Source organism: Ochotona curzoniae, unplaced genomic scaffold, assembly GCF_017591425.1.
Source record: "Ochotona curzoniae isolate NIBS_2020 unplaced genomic scaffold, NIBS_Ocur_1.0 contig_43, whole genome shotgun sequence".
Classification (NCBI taxonomy): Eukaryota; Metazoa; Chordata; class Mammalia; order Lagomorpha; family Ochotonidae; genus Ochotona; species Ochotona curzoniae.
The window spans coordinates 18,765,715-18,785,587 of NW_024466218.1; the positions used below are offsets into that span (position 1 = coordinate 18,765,715).

The 19,873-nt window shown below is 38.7% G+C and overlaps 1 protein-coding gene across 3 annotated transcripts in view; it reads left to right on the forward strand.

Annotated features, from left to right (window-relative positions):
* Positions 1-19,873, forward strand: part of CUNH18orf25 (chromosome unknown C18orf25 homolog) — a 69,594-nt gene that overhangs the window by 16,306 nt on the left and 33,415 nt on the right. For all 3 annotated transcript variants that reach the window (XM_040984972.1, XM_040984971.1, XM_040984973.1), the window contains exon 2: positions 4,286-5,070. In XM_040984972.1, the coding sequence (XP_040840906.1) occupies positions 4,356-5,070 (715 nt within the window). In that variant the 5' untranslated portion in view covers positions 4,286-4,355. The remainder of the gene's footprint in view (positions 1-4,285; positions 5,071-19,873) is intronic.

Consider the following 19,873-nt stretch of genomic DNA (forward strand, 5'->3'; position numbering starts at 1 on the left):
GATCAGGTTGAAGATAGAATGCTTAAGAATAGTGTAGAGTGGCCTGGTGCAGTGGTTCAGTTGGCTAATCCTCCTCCTTCAAGTGCTGGGATCCTATATGGGTGCTAGTTTGTGTCCTTTCTGCTTCACTCTGCTTGTGACCTGGGAAAGCAGTCCAGGTTGGCCCAAAGCCTTGGGACTCTGCATGCATATGAGAAATCTGAAAGAGGCTCTGGCTCTTGGCTTTAGATAGACTCGGCTCTAGCCATTGCGACCACTTGGAGAATGATCCAGCAGATGGGAGATCTTTTCTCTTCTTCTTTGTGTAAATATCTTTCAATAAAAATAAGTAAATCTTTAAAAAAAACCAATGCAGAGTAAAGTTAGTACTTTAACACTGTTTTGCAGGATGGGTTTGAGTTAGGACATAGGCATGAAGGCAGTCAATTAAACAAGTAAAATAACCAGTGAGAGACTGAATGGGGACCTTTTGCAGCCTTGTGTCTCTGTTCTCTTGTTTTGTGTAATTGGGCTTCAGTTTCCCCAGAAGAATTTCTCTGGGTATAGTAATAGTTGTAGCAGTAACAAAAGCTGTACCTTCTTCAAGAAGAAAGCAGTTACAAGATATTTTCTTGTCTAAAACTAGTCAAGCAAGAGTTTAATGGGTGCTACTATGTAGCAATAGTCTTGGCAATGGAGTCTGTAACAATTCCTAGAGTAATGGATAGATTCCTGATTGTTTCTTCATTAGTAACTATGCTACAACATGGCACAGAAGAAACACCGCTAGAATTCTGTGCTGCTAAGCAGATGACTCAGATCTGACTCCTTAATCTGATGAGAGAGGGGCTAGGTCATGATGTTGGGTCTTCTGTCTTGACAACAAAGTGGACAGATGTCCTAAGAAAGAAGAGTGATCCCTGGAGGGAGAGAGTTGAGGTTGAGGTGGTAGGTAGAAGTAATACAGATGAATGAATGATTTAGTTGGATATGAAGAGGCTGCTAAGATCCAAAGACTAATCAATAAAGCAAGATTCCAGGGAGATAAGAGGAATGAGCTCTAACACTGATTAGGTTGAAGGGAAGAACAATATGGAGAAAATGTTTTTCTTTTCTTCTTCTTCTTTTTTTTTTTTTTAAGATTTATTTTGTTTCAAAGGCCCAATTGCAGAGAAAGAAAGCTATCTTTCTTCTGTTGCTTCACTCTAAATGGCTGTAATGATTGGTCACAGCCAGGAGCCTAGACTCCCACGTGGTAATGGGCTCATGCCACTGCCTTCCCAGGTATTTTAGCTGGGAGCTGGATGAGAAGTGGAGCCAGCGCTTAAACTGGCTCTCACAGGGGATGCTGAGGCTTACCTTGCTGTGTCACAGTACTGGTCCAGGAGGCAGGTGTTGTTTAGATAGGAGAAATGTTCTATAATTTAGTTCTTTGCCTTAAATTCACTGTGACTGTTGATCCAGGAGGCTGAAAGCCTTTTATCCCATTACATGATGTATTTCCCATATGACAGTTTTATTATATCTCTGCCAGCTATTTGATTGCACCTACAAAAACAATTGCGTCTCCCAAAACAATTAAGGAAAATTAACCAAAGCCAATATTTGCAGTAAATAATCTGGTAGTTTGGGAAGTTTTAAAATTTATGGCAGCTTTTCTCCTTGTGTTTAAGGCTAAGGTCCTAAATATTTATCTCACTGCAGGGAGTTTTACCAAAGCTTACATTTTCTGTTACTTTTTCCTCTCATTTTTAATCATAGCAAGATTATTGTACAAGTGGAAAACCTAGTAGGATTCACTGACTACATTTTACCCAAATTAGTAGTCTGATATGGCCAGAAAAAAATACACTCCCTTTTCTTCCAAAGTCTGGAGAAGAACTAACTCTTATTTTTATTATTAGAAAATTTGGTGTTTCTATGTTGTATGTGGGATTATTTTACATATGTAATATATTTAGATACTTTTTTCATGCTTCAATAGCTAGCATGCTTCATTTGTTTCAGTTTGTTGGTTTAGCTGCTACTCCCCCTGTTGACTTTTTGAGGTGTTACATTCCATATGGACCCGTGTTAGTAGAAGACGTTTATGCCGCTTATGCTTCTATTCACTTCAACTAAATATACTTCTGAGTAGGCCCTTCAGGGAAAGGCTTTGACGTGATAATGCAGTGATCCTCAGTGTTCTGACTTTCATGGATTTGATTAGGGAAATTTTGTCAGAATGCCTCTTTTGTCAGTAGCCGAGAACAGGTTGTCCATGAAAGACAAATAGGGGAATGAAATACTTATGTATAAAACAAAATGGTGACTTTGGTGTGTCAGATAAATGGAAGTTTTTTTTAGATATTTTCTTCAGATATTTTTCTAATTTCTGTCTGGTATAGATTGAACCATCAGTCAACTTAGTGGAATGAAGTGATGGAGGTGCCTTATTGCATCTGACCAGCACACCGTTTTCCAGATTAATGTTTCAGACCTAAGTAGGACTTCAGTATAGTTGCCTTATGTGATATCACATGCACAGTTGTGACCTGTTTACTTGACTTGCACATTCTTCATGTTCTGTGGGAAACCATATAAAGTTTGCATTATGTAGGTCACAGATTTGAGGTTTAAGATGCCTGCTCCTTGATTAGTTAGCATTTTATCCCTCAGGGTGGTGGTGGCAGTGTTAGGGTCTAAGAATTAGCACATAGCTGTTTTCTTTTTTTTTTTCTTTTTTTAAAGATTTGTTTATTTTTATTGGAAAGACAGATGTATAGAGAGAAGAGGATAGACAGAGAGGAAGATCTTCTGTTCGATGATTCACTCCCCAAGTGGCTGCAACGGCTGTTACTGTGCCGATCCAAAGCCAGGAGCCGGGAACTTCCTTTGGGTCTCCACACGAGTGCAGGGTCCCAAGGCTTCGGGCCGTCCTCTACTGCTTTCCCAGGCCACAAGCAAGGAGCTGGATGGGAAGTGGAGCTGCCGGGATTAGAACCGGCGCCCATATGGGATCCTGGTGCATTCAAGGCGAGGACTTTAGCCACTAGGCCACGCTGCTGGGCCCACTGTTTTCTCTTAAATCCCTTAAGTCAGTGGAATATACTAAATTTTCTGGGGTCCCAAGGCAGTTGGCCTGGAAGTAGTAGCCACTGTTCATGAAACGAAAGTGCTGTTTAAACCCTAGATTCACATTTAGCAGGAGAGGAATATGAGAACTAGGTAGCACAGAGGAAACAACTGACTGAGGCTTTCCTTAATTCCATTAGAGTTTCTCCTTCCGAGGGGTGCGGGCAGGTTTGAGGCATAATTTACTTTGCTTTTTTGCCAGGTGCATGTAGTTGAAGATTTTTTTTTAAAGATTCATTGTTTTTAAAGGAAGTGATATGGAGACTGATGGATTTTGTGTTAGCTGGTTTCCTCCTCCAGTGTTGACAGCTAGGTCTGGTCATGCCAGGAATTCCATCCTAGTCTCCCACACGGGTGAAGGGGCCCAAGTCCCCTGGGCCATCATCTGCTGCCTTTACAGGTGCACTAACAGGGAAGTCGGTTAGAAGTAGACCAGCCAACATTTGAACTGAACTATGTAAGGCCTGCCCTGGAAGTTTTTGTTTTTTAAACATGAAGTGCATATTTGATGTTCCCTTAATGTAATTCCTACCCTCTTGCCTTTCTTGGAGGATTTGGGTGTAAAAGTAACCATTTCAACCCGTGCACCATTTTTAGGCTCTTCCCCTCGAGTATTCTTTTCCATTTGTATTAAAGTTGGAATATATTAACTTTATTAATGTTTTGAAGATCCTTTTCTTTAAAAATTTGGTTACTTGCTAGCCTTGTAAGTGTAGTAATATAAGGTTAATATTGTGCCATTTTTAGTAGCTTATAGAACTTAAAATTTTGTTTTAAAGGCAGAGGTGTGGTGGGAAGAGGGGCCTGCGTGTGTAAACTCCTCTCCTGGTTTACTGCCTGCATGCCCACAGCTGCTCTGCTTGGGCCAGGCTGATGCTGGGAGCTGGGAGCTTAATCTGGGTCTCAAACTGGGTGGCATCTGACTCCAAAACCATTGGAGTCTGGGAGCAGTAGGCCAGTTTCAGAGTGGGATTGAGGCACTTAACCAGAAGCTTAATCACTACACAGAACAGCCACCCTGGTGATGAAATTTTTGTGATATTAAGCTCTTTGCATTTTACCGTTAAGCAAGATAATTGACAACATACATTTTGAAAGTCCATGTAATAATTTTTATGGCCATTTGGAAAAATAGTAATGTTTTTATTGAATCTATCATTTCTGTGTATTGATTTTGTGTGTTTCCATGCAGGTTTCTTTCCTGTTGCATCTTTGATATCATTTCCTAGACTTTGCTCCATGATTTAATTTGAAATTCTGAAATGAAGATGGAGGAGGCAGTGGGAAAAGTCGAAGAACTCATTGAGTCCGAAGTCCCACCAAAAACATCTGAACAAGAGACAGTCAAGGAGGAAGCAGGCTCTGTGGAACTGGATTCTCAAGTTGCGAAAGACAGTGTGACGGATTCTGCAGTTCTCTCTTCCATGCCCTGCTTGTTGATGGAACTGAGAAGGGACTCTTCAGAGTCTCAGTTTGCGTCGACAGAGAGTGACAAGCCGACCACCGGCCGTGTGGATGAGAGTGACTCTTCTAATCACTGCATGCTTTCCCCTTCCTCTAGCGGCCACCTGGCTGATTCAGACACATTGTCTTCTGCAGAGGAGAATGAGCCATCCCAGGCAGAGACCGCAGTGGAAGGAGACCCTTCAGGAGTGTCTGGTACCACGGCTGGGCGCAAGTCTAGGCGGTCTCGCTCTGAAAGTGAGACATCTACCATGGCTGCCAAGAAAAACCGGCAATCCAGTGATAAACAGAATGGCCGAGTTGCCAAGGTCAAAGGTCATCGGAGCCAAAAGCACAAGGAGAGAATCAGACTACTGAGGCAGAAGCGGGAAGCTGCTGCGAGGAAGAAGTACAACCTGCTGCAGGACAGTAGTACCAGTGACAGTGACCTGACTTGTGACTCCAGCACAAGCTCATCTGATGATGATGAAGAGGTTTCAGGGAGCAGCAAGACAATCACTGCAGAGATACCAGGTAGAGGATGTTTTTTAAACTGACTGTAAAGCACCTGATGGCATTTCTCAGCTCTCAGCCTCAGTTAGATGAGACACTTGAAAAAATCCAGGCGACCTGCAGCTCTGTAAATTTGAAGACTGCAGTCTATTAACTAACGGCATGGCCAATTTAAAAAGACCTGTTCTGAGGTTTTCAGTGCACTTGGCACGTTAGCAAACAAAACAAAACAAAAACTATGGTTAATAATAGGGGCAAGATTAATTTAAAGTGATGCTATTTCTCACAAATCTTTCTTCCTCTCTCTGTCTCTGTAACACATTAGCTGGACTCCCATCATTGCCTTTTAAGTGTTGCTGAGATTTGCTGTTCAGCATTATTACTAAGTATGTTCTCAGGAATAGGCACCTTGCATTATCATTATATAGCCACTGCACTCAAGCCTGTGGTGTCTGAAATCACACATTTTTTCATTAGTTTTATAGTAACTGTTTCACCTAAAAAAGGAATGTTTTGTTTTTTTGGCCCTAGCTCAGTGCATGATAACCTGGTTAATTCTTATTGCACATTTTTTATTCTAAGTTGTCACCCATATTGAAGGTTGTGCAGAGGCTTCCCTTAATTCATCGAACTTTTAAAAAGTTGGTTAGGAATTTTCTTGTTTTACCTCTTACTGGTCAAAGGGTCTGTAATTGATCACATAGTTGACATCTGCTTTTCCCGTATTGTGACATCTTTTACTGTGTACTGTAAAGGCAGACTTGAGATTTCCTAGTGGAAAAAAGATGATCCTGAATGATTCTGAACTGATATATTCCTATTACTGAAGAGACTCTGATGATTAGGGACATTTTGTAAACTATGTGATGTTTAATAGATCTTGGCAGCTTTGTGTATTACTACATTAAAGAGGGGAAAGTTCTGGTCTCCTGAAGCTTTTTAATGTGATTGTATTTTTTCCTAGTTTTCTGCCTACACATGAAGACAGCATATTGCTGATACCTAAAGAATATTTTAAAAAAAATCATATTGGTTACCTAAACTTACAGCTAACAAACTTAAATAAATCCAGTAACAGGAACGATCAGGTTCAAAGCACTTATAGGCAATTCAGCTTAAAATACTGAGTCTCATCCGTTTGGTTTATTAAATAAGAATTTTAAAGTCTTTAGAATTGCCTTTCACTTTTTCTCTCCATTGAATTACTTTCAAAAATCCTTGTATTCAGCTATTGGAACGGGGATTTAAATGAAGCTCATGAGAGAAGTGGACTCTGGACTTGTTCTAAGGAAGGTTCTCGGTATTGTTCAGCTTCTTAATATTTTAAGAAGTCTTGATAGTATGTGTAATATGAATGTTCATGCATCTTACATACTGTTCTGGTTTATTAATCAAGATCATGATGGATCTCTTGATAGAGTATTTACTAAATAGTTTTTTATGTAGCCATCCCAGTACTTTATGGAAAGGGAGAAGGTAAATGGACAGAATGCTCTTTGAAGATAGAATCCCATTGTCGAGGTCAGACATTCTCCTTGTTTGGCTTGTGTGGCAGAGGTTAGGTATGCTTTGTTCAGATTTTCTTAACATTTTTGCTAATTGAGTACCTTGATTACTATTTACAACTTCTAAAACACCAGTGGCCTGTTTCTTGTCTTTCTGAATTTATACCAAAGCAAATTAATCTAAACCTATAAGTAGTTTCTGTTTTTCATGTTATTTCATGTTGTTTTGTGGCTTTTAAACATATCTAATTTTTAGGGTAGTTGTGGGAAAGCTAGTGAAGGGTCAAGGTGCATGACTGACTGTGCTGTGCATTGCACAGGGTAGACCTGCATGAATGGTCTTTTCTAGAATTTCGCAAAGCAGAAGAGATGAAACAAACTACAGTTTAAATAGACATTTCAGTTTAACCATTCATATTATTAGCTCTGAAAAATTGTGACATTGTATGTTTTAATGTAACAGCTACATATACTTCAGTTTTCCAAGTTGCAGTATGATCTTAGATATACAGACTAAGTAAGGGCAGTGAAAAGTTATATAAATTGTAAAGGTAGGATAAATGATGACTATGAGCATTCAGGTGACCTAATCTGGATGAACCCAATAGAATCTCTTGGGTGTTGAGATTTGAGTGCAGCTGTTTGCAAAGAATCCAAACAAATTGTAAAAATAAAAACTAAAATTCTTGTTCTATTTCATCAAGGTGCAACTGATTTAGTAATTCAGAAAATGTTTTACAAGTTTTTGTTTGGCATAGTTAATGCATTTTTTTTAAGGTGTGCAAATAGTTAATTATGCAATTTAGTAGCTGAATTTAGTAGCTGGGCAACAGATGTTTAATGCTTATGGATTGTTTTTTAAGTTGATTGTCTGCAAGGCAGCTCATTATCAGCACTACACCATTCTCTCCCTGAAGTTTTTGGAAATACGTTGTTTTGCGACTCTCTATGGAGATTTAGCAATGCAATTTTAGCAGTAATTTCATTTAGGGGACTTAAAATGAGCAGAAATACAGTCTTATTCATAGTATTTTATAATGAATTAATGTGAAAGTATTATGTAATCATCTTGAGCATTTAGAGCTTCTCTTAAGCATTTGATTTATTTATATTTATTTTTTGTGTGTGCTTTGCTTTTTGCAGTTTTATTTTTAAAGATTATTTTACTTGAAAGAATTAGAGAGAGACAGACAGACAGACATAGAGATCTTCTATGCTTCCATCTGCTGGTTCACTCCTCAAATGGCTGCAATGACCAGAACTGGACATATCCAAAGCCAGGAGCCAGGAGTTTTTTCTGGTTCTCCCATTGCGTGTAAGGGGCCAAGAACTTGGACCACCCTCTGCTGCTTTTCCAGGTCGTTAGCGGGGAGCAGGATTAAAAGTGGAACATTCAGGACAAGAGCTGGCACCCATATGGGATGCTGGCATCCCAGGCAGAGTATTAGTGCGCTATACCACTAAGCCAGCCCCTCATCTTTGCAGTTTTCTGATCAGTTATGTTTCCTAGTGGAGTTAGTTTCTATATCACGTCACTTTGGAGTCTGGTGCTTTGATCTGTTGGAGGTGTTTTGATTCCATATGAAATGAATATTAGACATTAGACTTCATTTCAAGGAATTAATTGCCTGAAAAGACCAATGTGTATATATATAAGTATACAAGGATAGCAGGAAAATTTTTTTCCTGTAAATTTAAACTCAGGGAAGCTTCACCTTGTCTTGGCTATAATGGCTTGCTTTTGTGTGCTGTAGCAATCTACTATATAAATGCTATTCTGATTAAGGCTCCAAAAATGTATTCATCGTGATGGGTAGGAATTGGAACTCTTGTCTAGTATTTTTTTTTTTTAGGAGAACATAAAAAAGGTTGTTGTGAACAGTTACCTGAAGTCAGCTGAATTCGCAGTTCATGTGATCAGGCCAGCCGGCTCAGCGCCTCAGAAGCTAGGACCACTGCACTCCATTGCTCAGCATTCATATCAAGGCAGAGAATTATGTCATGATAAGCTGTCTCTTACCTTATAGATTTTGTGGGGGAGATTATATACTTGACCAGTTGACTTGCTTAGAAAATGATAAGTTATTTTAAAGTAGCAAATCCTTTGTAGAGCTTTGTTGAAGTAAAAAAATGTAAAGATTAGGATCAACTATAATGAAGCTTTTTTGCTAACTTTTTAAAATGAGTATTTTAGCATGTTACCTTCCATAACATAGCACAAAATTTGTCATACTAGATACATTTCAGTATTTCTTTTTTCTGTTAATATTGCATTTAAAAATGATTCATAATTTGAAGGACAGAATAATGGAGAGGGGTGGAGGGAGGGAAGAATCTTCTATCTGCAGCAGCCAAGGCTGGTTTAGACTGAAACCAGTAGCCAGAAACTTAATCCCAATCTGTTTTATGGGTGTTGGATCAAGACTCAAGTTACTTGGGTTATCATCTGCTACCTCCTAGGCACACGAATAGGAAGCTGGATTCGCAGCAGAGTCAGGATTCAATTCTAGGCACTTTTCGTGTGAGATGCCAGTGTCTGGCTGATTGGATACCAGCTGGATTGGAAGCAGAGTCAGGATTCAGTCCCAGGTGTGGGATCCCAGTGTCGTGATCTCCATGTAGCCTGGTGCATGCAGTGCCTACCCATTTAATATTAGGTTTTCAATATTCACACAAATCCATGGTGAGCAGTCATGAGTTGTCTCATAATTAAAAACCCTGCGCAGCAGCATTTTGTAAGTTATCACCAGTAAGTAGTTCTCTTACAGTGAATCAGTATCAATTCTAAAAAGTAGAGTCCAGTTTCTTTAAGTCATATTATGAACTGTGGCAGACTTAATATTAAGTAGCACGCATGAGCCCCTTTTATTTCTTTTAAGTGAGTATCTGACATTGCATTGTCAACTATTTAGAATAATATATCGTTTAAGTCTGGTTTTCCGGTGCTGCAGTGACTGGGTGTGAAGTTTATAAACTTTGAAGTCTTGTTAGTAATATCCTTTGGAATGTTTCAAGGTATTTTTTGGCCAGCTTATTATTCCCTAACTTATTATGGTAAATTTTCGTATTAACTTTGTGCAGAAGCATAAACTTTTGATACGTCTTTTTCTCAAAATAGGATATATTCTGGTGTTTATAAAAGGACATGCAAGTTTAAGGTGAAAATGTGATCCTTAGTTTTGTTTTTGAAATAAATTTTTAGAGCAGCTTTAAATTCATAGCAAAATAGAGCAAAAGGTACAGCATTGCCATATATTATCTGCTACTACAACCTGCATAGCTGTGCCCTACCATCAGTATCCTGCATGTGAGTGTACATGTGTTACAAGGATGAACCCATGTTGACAAGTCTGTGAGTGGCTGTTAGGGTCCAGGCCTGCAAGGGCTGGTGTGGGTTTTGATATATGCAGTGTGGTTCTCGTTCTGAGGCCTCAGAAATTCCCTAATCAGTGTTGGTTGTTGATGGCCTTCATTATGAGGCTGCAATTTATCTGACCTCACTCAGTATAAGTGTTCTTATGTCATTTTCTGTACCCAGCTTTTAAATACCCATTTTTATTTCTCATGGAGAAATGGGTAATATCAAAGTCAAAGGTGGATCAAAGTTGCCATCTGATTTCCTTATAACTTAAATTTGGATTATCCAGTACTTATAATGAAACTTAAAGTTTAATTTTGTTTTTTCATAAGCTAAATAGTATCCTTTGGGGAAAGGTATATCCTTGAGTAAGTTTACATATAAACAATACAAAGTTTTTGAACATTTATTTATCTATTTGAAAGGCAGAGTGTCAGGGAGAGAGATGTTGCCTGGTTCACTTCCCAATACTTACAGCATGGGACTGAGCTGAGCTGAGCTGAAGCCAGGAGCCTAAGTATTGGAGCCATTGTCTGCTACCACCCAGTGCCTTAGCAGGAATGTGGACTGGAAGTTTGTGGAGTAGACAGGCCCCTGAGCAGCTGTGAGGATGTGTCGTGGAAGTGTCTCAAGCAGTGACTTAACTCTCTGCCATAGTAACTACCCTTACACAAGATCTCCCCCCGCCTTTTAATAATTTATTTATTTTTGTTGGAAAGGCAGCCATTCAGAGAGAAGACAGTACAGAGAGAGCACTCTTCCATCTACTAGTTCATTACCCCAAGTAGTTACAATGGCCAGAGCTGAGCCAGTCTGAAGCCGGAAGCTTCTTCCAGGTCTCCTGTGCGAGTGCAGGGTCCCAAGGCTTTGGGCCATCTTCACTGCTTTTTCCAGGCCACAAGCTGGAAGTTGGAGCACAAACTGGTACCCATGAGATCCTGGTGCATGCAAGGCAAGGATTTGGCCACTGGGCCACTGTGCTGAGTACAGAACAAGACTTTTTTTTTTTTCTTTGTTTTTATTATTATATTTTTGACAATCTTTACATAGTTAATTAAAGTAAAAACGTTCAAGGGCTATAGGAAAGTGGGTAAGACTATTATTTCCATATTGTTTCCTTCATGTTTAAAGGAGGGTATTAAGGGAGAAGGCCCACCCAATTTGCCACCCTCCCCAGGTCCTGGATGTAGGGCATGCTCCGAGGTTCTTGCTCGAGTGATTTTGATAGTTCACCAGTTCAGAACAAGACTTTTTAAAAAGTGAAGACTAAAAGGTGGAGTGATCGGAGGAAGAATTGGTAGTTAGAAGGCTGGAACAAAGATTTTGTGAGGATTTTATTTACTAGTTTGTCTGATACCCTTTTAGACACTGAAAGTGGCTGAAATGGCTTGTTCTTACTGTCTAGGAGAAAGTTATTTCTTGTTGCTAAGACATGTTCATAGAAAGCCAGTATGTGTGATGAAAATGAAGCGTGGTTCCAGAAATTCAGTGGGGTAAACATTGTAGAGCACTTCTTAGGACTCTTCTTCATAAGACTTGGTGATGTAGGGAGATGGTATAAGCCCAAGATAGATTGATTCTGTCAGTCATTTATTTGCTTAACAAGTAGCTCTTCACCTAGTGTGCAGCTTTGAGGGGCACAGCAGCAAATGAAGTCTCTTTCATATCTAATCTTCTTTGAGCAGATATGATAGCTTCGTTATAAGCTACCAGGTGGGGACATGCTGTGAATAATAATAGTAATGGAGTGAGATATAAGTGATGAAGATAAAGCAGGGGTGGGGTAGAGGAGCTGTTTTAGATAGTGTTGGTCATAAGTGGCCTGAGCGGATCCCCGAGAATGAAGACTTCCATATAACCAGTTTATGAGGCTTGAACCAAGATGATCTAGCCTGGTTCCTAAACTGGAATCTTATACCCTTTTTTATTGTTACTATTTTCTGTGATAGTTTTGTAAGTATAGGAATTCCCCCCTCTCCTTCCCCTTCTCTCCTTCCCTGTTCTGCCCCCACGACTATTTTCCCCCATGTTATTATAACAGTATAGTCCTTCAGCAGTAGTCACAAGTCCAGCATTCTGCTATTTAAGTATATCATGGCATTGATTGTAGGTAATGGTAGAAATTCCAGTGTCATATGGTCAATTTTTAGTTTCATTTGACTAAATTGGAATCCTATGAAACTTCTCTTCTACTGGCAGTTAATGGACATACGTGTGTACGTATTAGGAAAGTGCAAAATTATGTGCAGATTTCTTTACTGCTAACGCAGAGGCATCTATGTGTTTTCCACAGCAAGGGATTTGTTTGCACAGTTCTTTGTTGTGGTGGCTTACCCTTTAACTGCTTGCACTGGCCAGTATTTGTTAAAGTGAACAAAAAGGTATACACAGACTGTATACCTTTCATGTGGTTTTCTGTAAGGATTTTGCCACTTAAAATAATTCTATAAAAATCAGCTGAGGATTATTGTATACTTAATTATAAACCAACTGTTTTTTAAAAAGATTTATTTATTTTTATTGGAAAGTCAGATACACAGTGGAGGAGGCACAGAGAGGAAGATCTTCCATCCTATGATTCACTCCCCAAGTGGCCACAATGGCCGGAGCTGCACCAATCTGAAGACAGGAGCCTCTTCCTGGTCTCCCATGTGCTGGCAGGGTTCCAAAGCTTTGGGCCATCCTCCAGTGCTTTTCCAGGCCACAAGCAGTGAGCTGGATAGAAAGTGGAGCTGCCGGGATTAGAACCGGCTCCCATATGGGATGCCGGCATGTTCAAGGTGAAGCGTGAAGCGAGGACTTTAACTATCATGCTGGGCCCTATAAACCAGCTATTAAAACAACTTTTTAGAATTTTAAAGTGAAAGCAGTTAAAATACTAAAGAATTCTAAATCAGAATTGTATGTTGCCATGGAGTTTAGAATGAACAAACTTCAGTGCCTTGGAGTCACCCTCATTACTGCTCCAGTCTTTAGACGCTGAACTTTATGCTAGGCATGTGTTTGCAAGCAATGAATCTCAACTGAACTTGAACTATGGTTATGCAACAAGGTGGAGGAATCCACCATGGGGGGAGGGGTATGGTAGGGGTGGGGGGAATCCCCAGCGCCTATAAAACTGTACTACATAATACAATGTAAGCAACAATAAAAAAAAAAAAAAGAAAAAAAAAACAAGGATTGGAAACCACTTTTATAGTGTGTCAGTTGTGTGACAACAGAATACCTGCTCCTAGGCTACCATACTGAAGCAATGAAAAATGACAATGTTGTATGAGTCATCCTATTATTTTTTCTTGGAATTCATTACTTTTGTTGGTTAATGAATTAAAATGCTTCTTATCAATGCTATAACTATCAGGCTGTTTTTAGCAATGCTTAAACCATTTTCCTGAGTAGGCATGTTCAATAAAAATATATTTTTCTGAACATAGAATGTTTTATCAGATGACCTCGGTGTCTTTAAAGCTGAGGGAGTCTGAGAGAGCGCCCAGGGCAATAATTTCCAGGATTACTTGACAGGGTTGCTTGTGTGTGATGGAAACTGCATGATATCCTAGAAGAGGCCATGAGCTGTTTTTCTGAGATACAGAGGCAGACAGACGAGAGAGGTTCTGCATGTGATGGAAAAATTAACTCCTGTTGGCACTGATGACGTGAGCTACCAACTGTTGGGGTTCAGGGAACCTAAAATGCAGTTAGTTGGCCTAAGAACTTTCCCTGCCAGTCAGGTGCTTTCGTGTGGATACCTGTCTCACAAGTACTGCCACCAAAGTGGACCTTGGGCTCTGCTGTGAGTTTTCAAAATGTAGTCCCAAAGACTTAACAGTGTTCTAGTTCAAGTTGCTGGAAATGGAAATATTACAGAACAATCTTCGAATCCATCAGAATATTGTGTTGATTAACTGCTTTTGGGATTGTGTAAGTTTGTTTTTTTGCAAATTATATCTTGATGTTTTAAAAACTACAGTAGTAAAGTTTCTTGTTAAAAAATAGATGCTAACACAGGAAGGAGAAGTTTCAGTTAAAAGTTAGCTTGAGTTTTGTTACATGTGGTTAGGATACAGAACCATAGTTATACAATAGGAATGATTCATTTATGCTTTTTTTTAATGCCAAAAATAACTTAAAATTGGGGGAATTTTAGTGAAACCAAGTAGATAAATAGTTGATTCTTTCAGAAACGGTTAGCATTTATTCTCTATAAACACTCTTGACTTCTGATTCTATTTTACCACCATGAAGTTCATGAATGAATGTACTATATGAATGCTTCTTTATTATCTTTCCATATGTCACTTAATGAAATAATTTATTGCTTGTCTTTAATGAACTGTTATATTAAATGACACTTTTATACAGGGAGAATTTTTTTTTAAGCAAGCATTTACTCTGTGGTTACCTTACAAAATATACAAGATACTGTAAGCAAAGCAGACTAGAATGGAGTATGATTTCATGCATGAGAAAAATACCATAATAGGCCTCACTTGTGTGTGGGGGATATGATATGTGCCAAGACTCTCAGTGAAGGCCTGAATCCATTGGTAATGCTAGATCCCACATAGACTGCCTCCCAGTATATACTTGAACATAACTCTGATGAAGTTTGATGTATAAATTAGGCACAGAAGGAGCTTACTAAAAATAATAAAATAGAACAGTTACAACAGTATGCTATAATGAAGTGTTTTATGAACAGTGTCTTCCAGAATACCTTACCATACCGTATTCACTCTTCCTGCGATTATGTGAGATGATACTGTATAATAAGATTGCTCTTGAGGTGAATGATGTAGCTTTTTTTTTAAATTGATTACATTTCATTTTGTCACACAGTTTCATAGGCTCTGGGATTCCCCCAGCCCCTCCCCGGGTCCTCCCCCCATGGTGAATTCCTCCACCTTGTTGCAATATTAGAATTCAAATCCAGTCAAGATTATTTCATTGCAGGCATATATCAAGCATAGAGTCCAGCATCTTATTGTCCAGATGCATTGAATGGTTATTGGTCATAAGCGCTGTGGAACTGTGATAGTCAGGTGACTGACGTAGATACTCAGTGACTAGGGGCAAGCAGCATAGAGAACACAAAGGCAGTTTGTATGCGTAGCCTGGTGTTGGTAAAAACTGGTGTTTTAGGATTTCAGAATTTCTGGTGGGGTGAAATCTATTTTCAATAGCGATATATAACTTTACTAACACTTTTTAAACTACTTTGTGTTCCACCAGTTTTATTTTTGAGGAACTGAATCTTTATTTGATTAAATAATCAGTTTGATAAGGGTTAATTTTGCCATATACTTAAGCTGCAGCTTTGGAAAATATCTAGTTGAATGTTTAGTAAGAGGGAGAATAAATATTTGGGGATTTTTCATTTGAGAGTAGCTTTAAAAAGTGTCACTGATTTTTAAATAAAGATTTATTTATTTATTTGAAAGTCAGTGTTAGAAGGGAGAAGAGTTAGCTGATTCATTCCCTGGTTGTTCCAGTGGCCAGAACTGGTCTGTCCAAAATCAGGAACTTCATTCGTCTGGGTCTCCCAGGGGGGTGACAGAAGCCCAAGCACTTGGGCCATCGGCTGCTGCACCATCAACAAGGAGCTGGATCAGAAAAGGAGCAGCCAGGACAAGAACTGGTGCCCATTTGGCTCTTCATTTGCTACCCCACAATTCTGGCCTTATCAGTGGGTTGGCTGGCTGGTCTGCTAATTAATTATTAATTAATTAATTGATTAAAGGTATTTATAACTATTGTAGTAGATTGAGCCATGTTTTTTCTTCTTAACATTTTGAATTGAAAAATAGCTGATTGTTTTTCCTTTCAGAACTTGATGTATGAGAATTGGGAGTTAATTTTGGGGAAGACTTGTGAATGTGTTCAGTTTTAATTTTAAGAATGTAAATATATGAATATATATTCAAAACAACTAGTATGCCACCTTCTTCTGTTGTATGATTGTTAGATTTCGTGAAGTTGTCTACGGCCATACCACCCTGAACGTGCCCGATCTCGTCTGATCTCGGAAGCTAAGCAGGGTCGGGCCTGGTTAGTACTTGGTTGGAAGATTTCGTGAAGTTAGTATTTGACTAGTGTAAGATCTGAACACTAGTCAGTTTGCAGTAAATAATGTGTGAAGTTTATTTTTTCACCATAAAATATATAGCAATTTGACATAAATGGTTTTTTTCAAGTGATTGTTTTATACATAATGCACTTCTCACTTTTTAAATATAAGTTTTGCATCAGTGGAAAGAGCATATTGGTGTTGAATGACTAACTGAATTTGATTTACAGTCTTGAAATTGGGATATTTTTAGGGAAATTTATTGTCTTCATATTCTTCTTGGGGTTAGATTTACTGCTTATGGAATTTTAGACATATTACTTCAGCATATTAATCAACATTTTAAAAAAATGATTTATTTGTTATTTATTTCAAGATCAGAGTTACAGAGAAGAGAGGGAGAGAGATTTTCCATCTGCCAGTTCACTCCCCAAATGACTGCAGTGACCTGAGCTGGGCAGGTCCAATGCCAGGTCCAATGCCAGAAGCCTCTTCTGGGTCTTCCATGTGGATGCAGGGGCCCAAGTACTTACACCATGCTGCACTGCTTTCCAAGGCACATTAATGGGAAGCTGAATTAGAATTGGAGCTGGGAGACTCAAACCAGTGCTTGTGTGGGATGTTGGAGCTACGGGTGATGGCTTTACCCAGTAGGCCACAGAAGCCCCAGATACATTTTTATGCGTGTATAAATTTCTCCAAGCATTGAACAGGTTTATTTTTTGTTTCATAATATATTTTAAGTATGTCCTAAATTACTTTTCATTTTTAAAATAGAGAAACTCAATTTGTCATTAAGAATGACAATGACTAGTAAGTTATTGCTAATATTATGTTGACTGTATGTACTCTGTTTTTTTGTTGTTGTTATTGGATAATTGAACAAGAGCTCTGTGAACTTTTTACCTTGTATTTAAGGAAGAAATTTTAGTGTAGTGGAATTGTCATAATTTTAGTAATTAAAATCCAATTTAAGATTAACCTTTTTTTTAAAAAGATTTTATTTATTTATTGGAAAGTCAGATATACAGAGAGGAGGAGAGACAGAGAGGAAGATCTTCCATCCTATGATTCACTCCCCAAGTGAGCGCAACGGCCAATGCTATGCCGATCCAGAGCAAGCAGCCAGGAACTTCGTCTGGGTATCCCACATGGGTGCAGGGTCCCAAGGCTTTGGGCCGTCCTCTACTGCTTTCCCAGGTCACAAACAGAGAGCTGGATGGGAAGTGGAGCTGCCGGGATAAGAACCGGTGCCCATATGGGATCCTGATGCGTTCAAGGCAGGACTTTAGCCGCTAGGCCTCACTGCTGGGCCCCAAGATTAACATTTTGAATGCTTAAAATAAATGCTAATAATTCTGCAAAGCCTGTACAGAATTTTGGATAAGTATGCGGAAGGAAGTATTTTGATGGGCAGAGAAGGAACATGATACACTGATTTGATTCATAAAACATGTTAAAATATTAAAAACTCATACTGAAATGCAGTTTTACAGTCCTTGCTTTGGAAGTATGAAGAATTATTTTGTAGAAGGGAAAAATATATTCACAAAAGTTTTTATCCTGATTTTCAGTTTCTCATAGTGCCTTAAAGATAATGGATTACTTTACTAAGGAGTGTTATTTTTAAAAAAGTACATTTTGCTTCAAAATGACCTTGCATAATCTGAAAATTCTTCTTTAAAAGTAATTTTCTTCTGTATGATGGATATTTAGAGAGATATTAAGTATTTGAAGTAGTTCTAATTTTTTCTTTTTTGTTGTTGTTTACTAAACCTCTATCATGGGTTATTGAGTTTTTTCCCACTGAGGAAATGGTATTCCTAGGATTACAAACACTAATACTAGCAGGTAGGAATTACTTTTGAATTAGATGATGGCAGTTTTATTTATTTAAAAGACTTATTTATTTATTTGAAAGAGTTAAAGAGAGAGAAAGAGAGACATCTACTGGTTCACTTTCCAAGGCCACAACAGCAAGAGCTGGGCTCATCCGAAGTCAAGAGCCAGGAGCCAGTAGCCAGTAGCCAGGAGCTTTAGTCAGGCTTGCCACATGGGTGCAGGAGCCCAGGGTCTTGAACCATCCTCCACTGCTTTCCAAGATGTATTAGCAGGGAGCTGTATCAGGAATGAAACAACTGGGAGCAACCATACAGCATGTCAGTACCACAGATGGAGGCTTAGCCTACTATGCCAGGATGTTGGCCCCTCATTTATATATGAAATACTTTAAATATGAAATACTTTATATATATATGAAATACTTTATATATGAAAGATTTATTTGACATTATTAGGAAGTTGGATCAGAAACAAAGCAGCCAGGATATGAACCAGTATTTTCTATGGGATGTTGATGTTGCAGGCAACAATTTGACTTGCACAGTGCCAGATTCCTTAATTTTTAATGTTTGTTTATTTGAAAGGCACAGAGATTTTTTTTTTCTGTCTGCTGATTCACTCCCCAATTGCTCACAGCAGGTATATCTGGGCCAAGCCCAAGTGAAAAACCTAAGAATCCATCTAGGTTTTCCTTCTGGGTGCCAGGACCTCGAGTACTTGAGGCAATGGGATAGCATAAGGAATCACATTCTTTGAAAGATGGAGTTTCCATCTGATACTTTACTTCCTGAAAGTCCAGAATGGTTATGACTGGGTAGCACCAAAACCAGGAGCTGGGTATCATTACAAGTCTCCCGTGTAGATAGATAACACGAACTCAGTTACTTGGGCTGTTGCTACTGGGTCCCAGGTTTTGTTAGTAGAAAGCAGTAGTCCTGTGTGACACATACCTTTTTTTTTTTCTCCCCCTTAAGATATATGTACTTGAAAGGTATAATGGCAGAGAGGAGAGAGACAAGTTTTCATCTGTTGCTTCACTCCAAATGGCTCTAACTCCCACTTATGTATAGTGGGAGCCTAGACGCTTGGTTCTTCCTCTGCTGCTTTTCCCAGCTCTCTTAGCAAGGTGAATAGTTAAGTTGGGACTGGAGCTGTCATTGCAGGCATCTTAACCATTAACCTACATGCCCACCCCATGGCATTGCTGTGTTGCTATTTCAGTGCTTAGTGGTTGTCCTCCCTTCATTTCCCCTGAATTTCCCAATTTTCCTTGACTTTTAAGAGGGAAATTGACTGTGTTCTATTTGGATTTACATGCAGGCTATAAAGGGATAATGCTAAAAAGAAATGTCTTCTACGAAACTAATCCAAACGTGGTTGGAATGCTTTTTGTCTAAGAATAAAATCTCACATCTGGTTTTTTGACTTCTAATATGTGAATATGGAATTTCCCTTTGTGTAATCTAGCAGGTGATTAATTTCACTCAAGCTTGTTTTCATGGGATAGAGAATTAAAAAGATTGTAGTCTTCCATTTAAAAAATTGCTGAGCATTGTTAAAAGGGAAGAAAGAGAAAAGTCAGGAAAGGAGTTGTTGTAACTTTGTTACTGACATGTTGATGTTTTCAACTAGTATTTTCTTTTTAATTGGTGCCATTTAGAGTAAAGTACATCCCAGCAAAGGTAGATGCGCCTTTTGATTGCTTGCTGGTCGTTTGCTTTGTGCCTCACTCAGACTAGTTCAGTGTTCTAGGACAGTACACACCTGATCATCTCAAAGGAATTCAGAGAGAGATTAGAACAGTGATAGTCATTTGAGCCAGTTTTTAAACAATAACTTCTTAATTACTGATGCATACTATGTATTGTTAAAATTTGGAGACAACATGGTGAAATAAAAATCTGAGGTTTAATATTTGATATGAATTTTAAAAAAATCTAGAATAAGAGATTCTGTTATTTTGGTGTACCAAGAGTAAAGTTTACTTTTGTTACCAAGTCATAAATTAACTCAGTCTTATGAAGGTATATGTATGTGAATGCATATTCATGT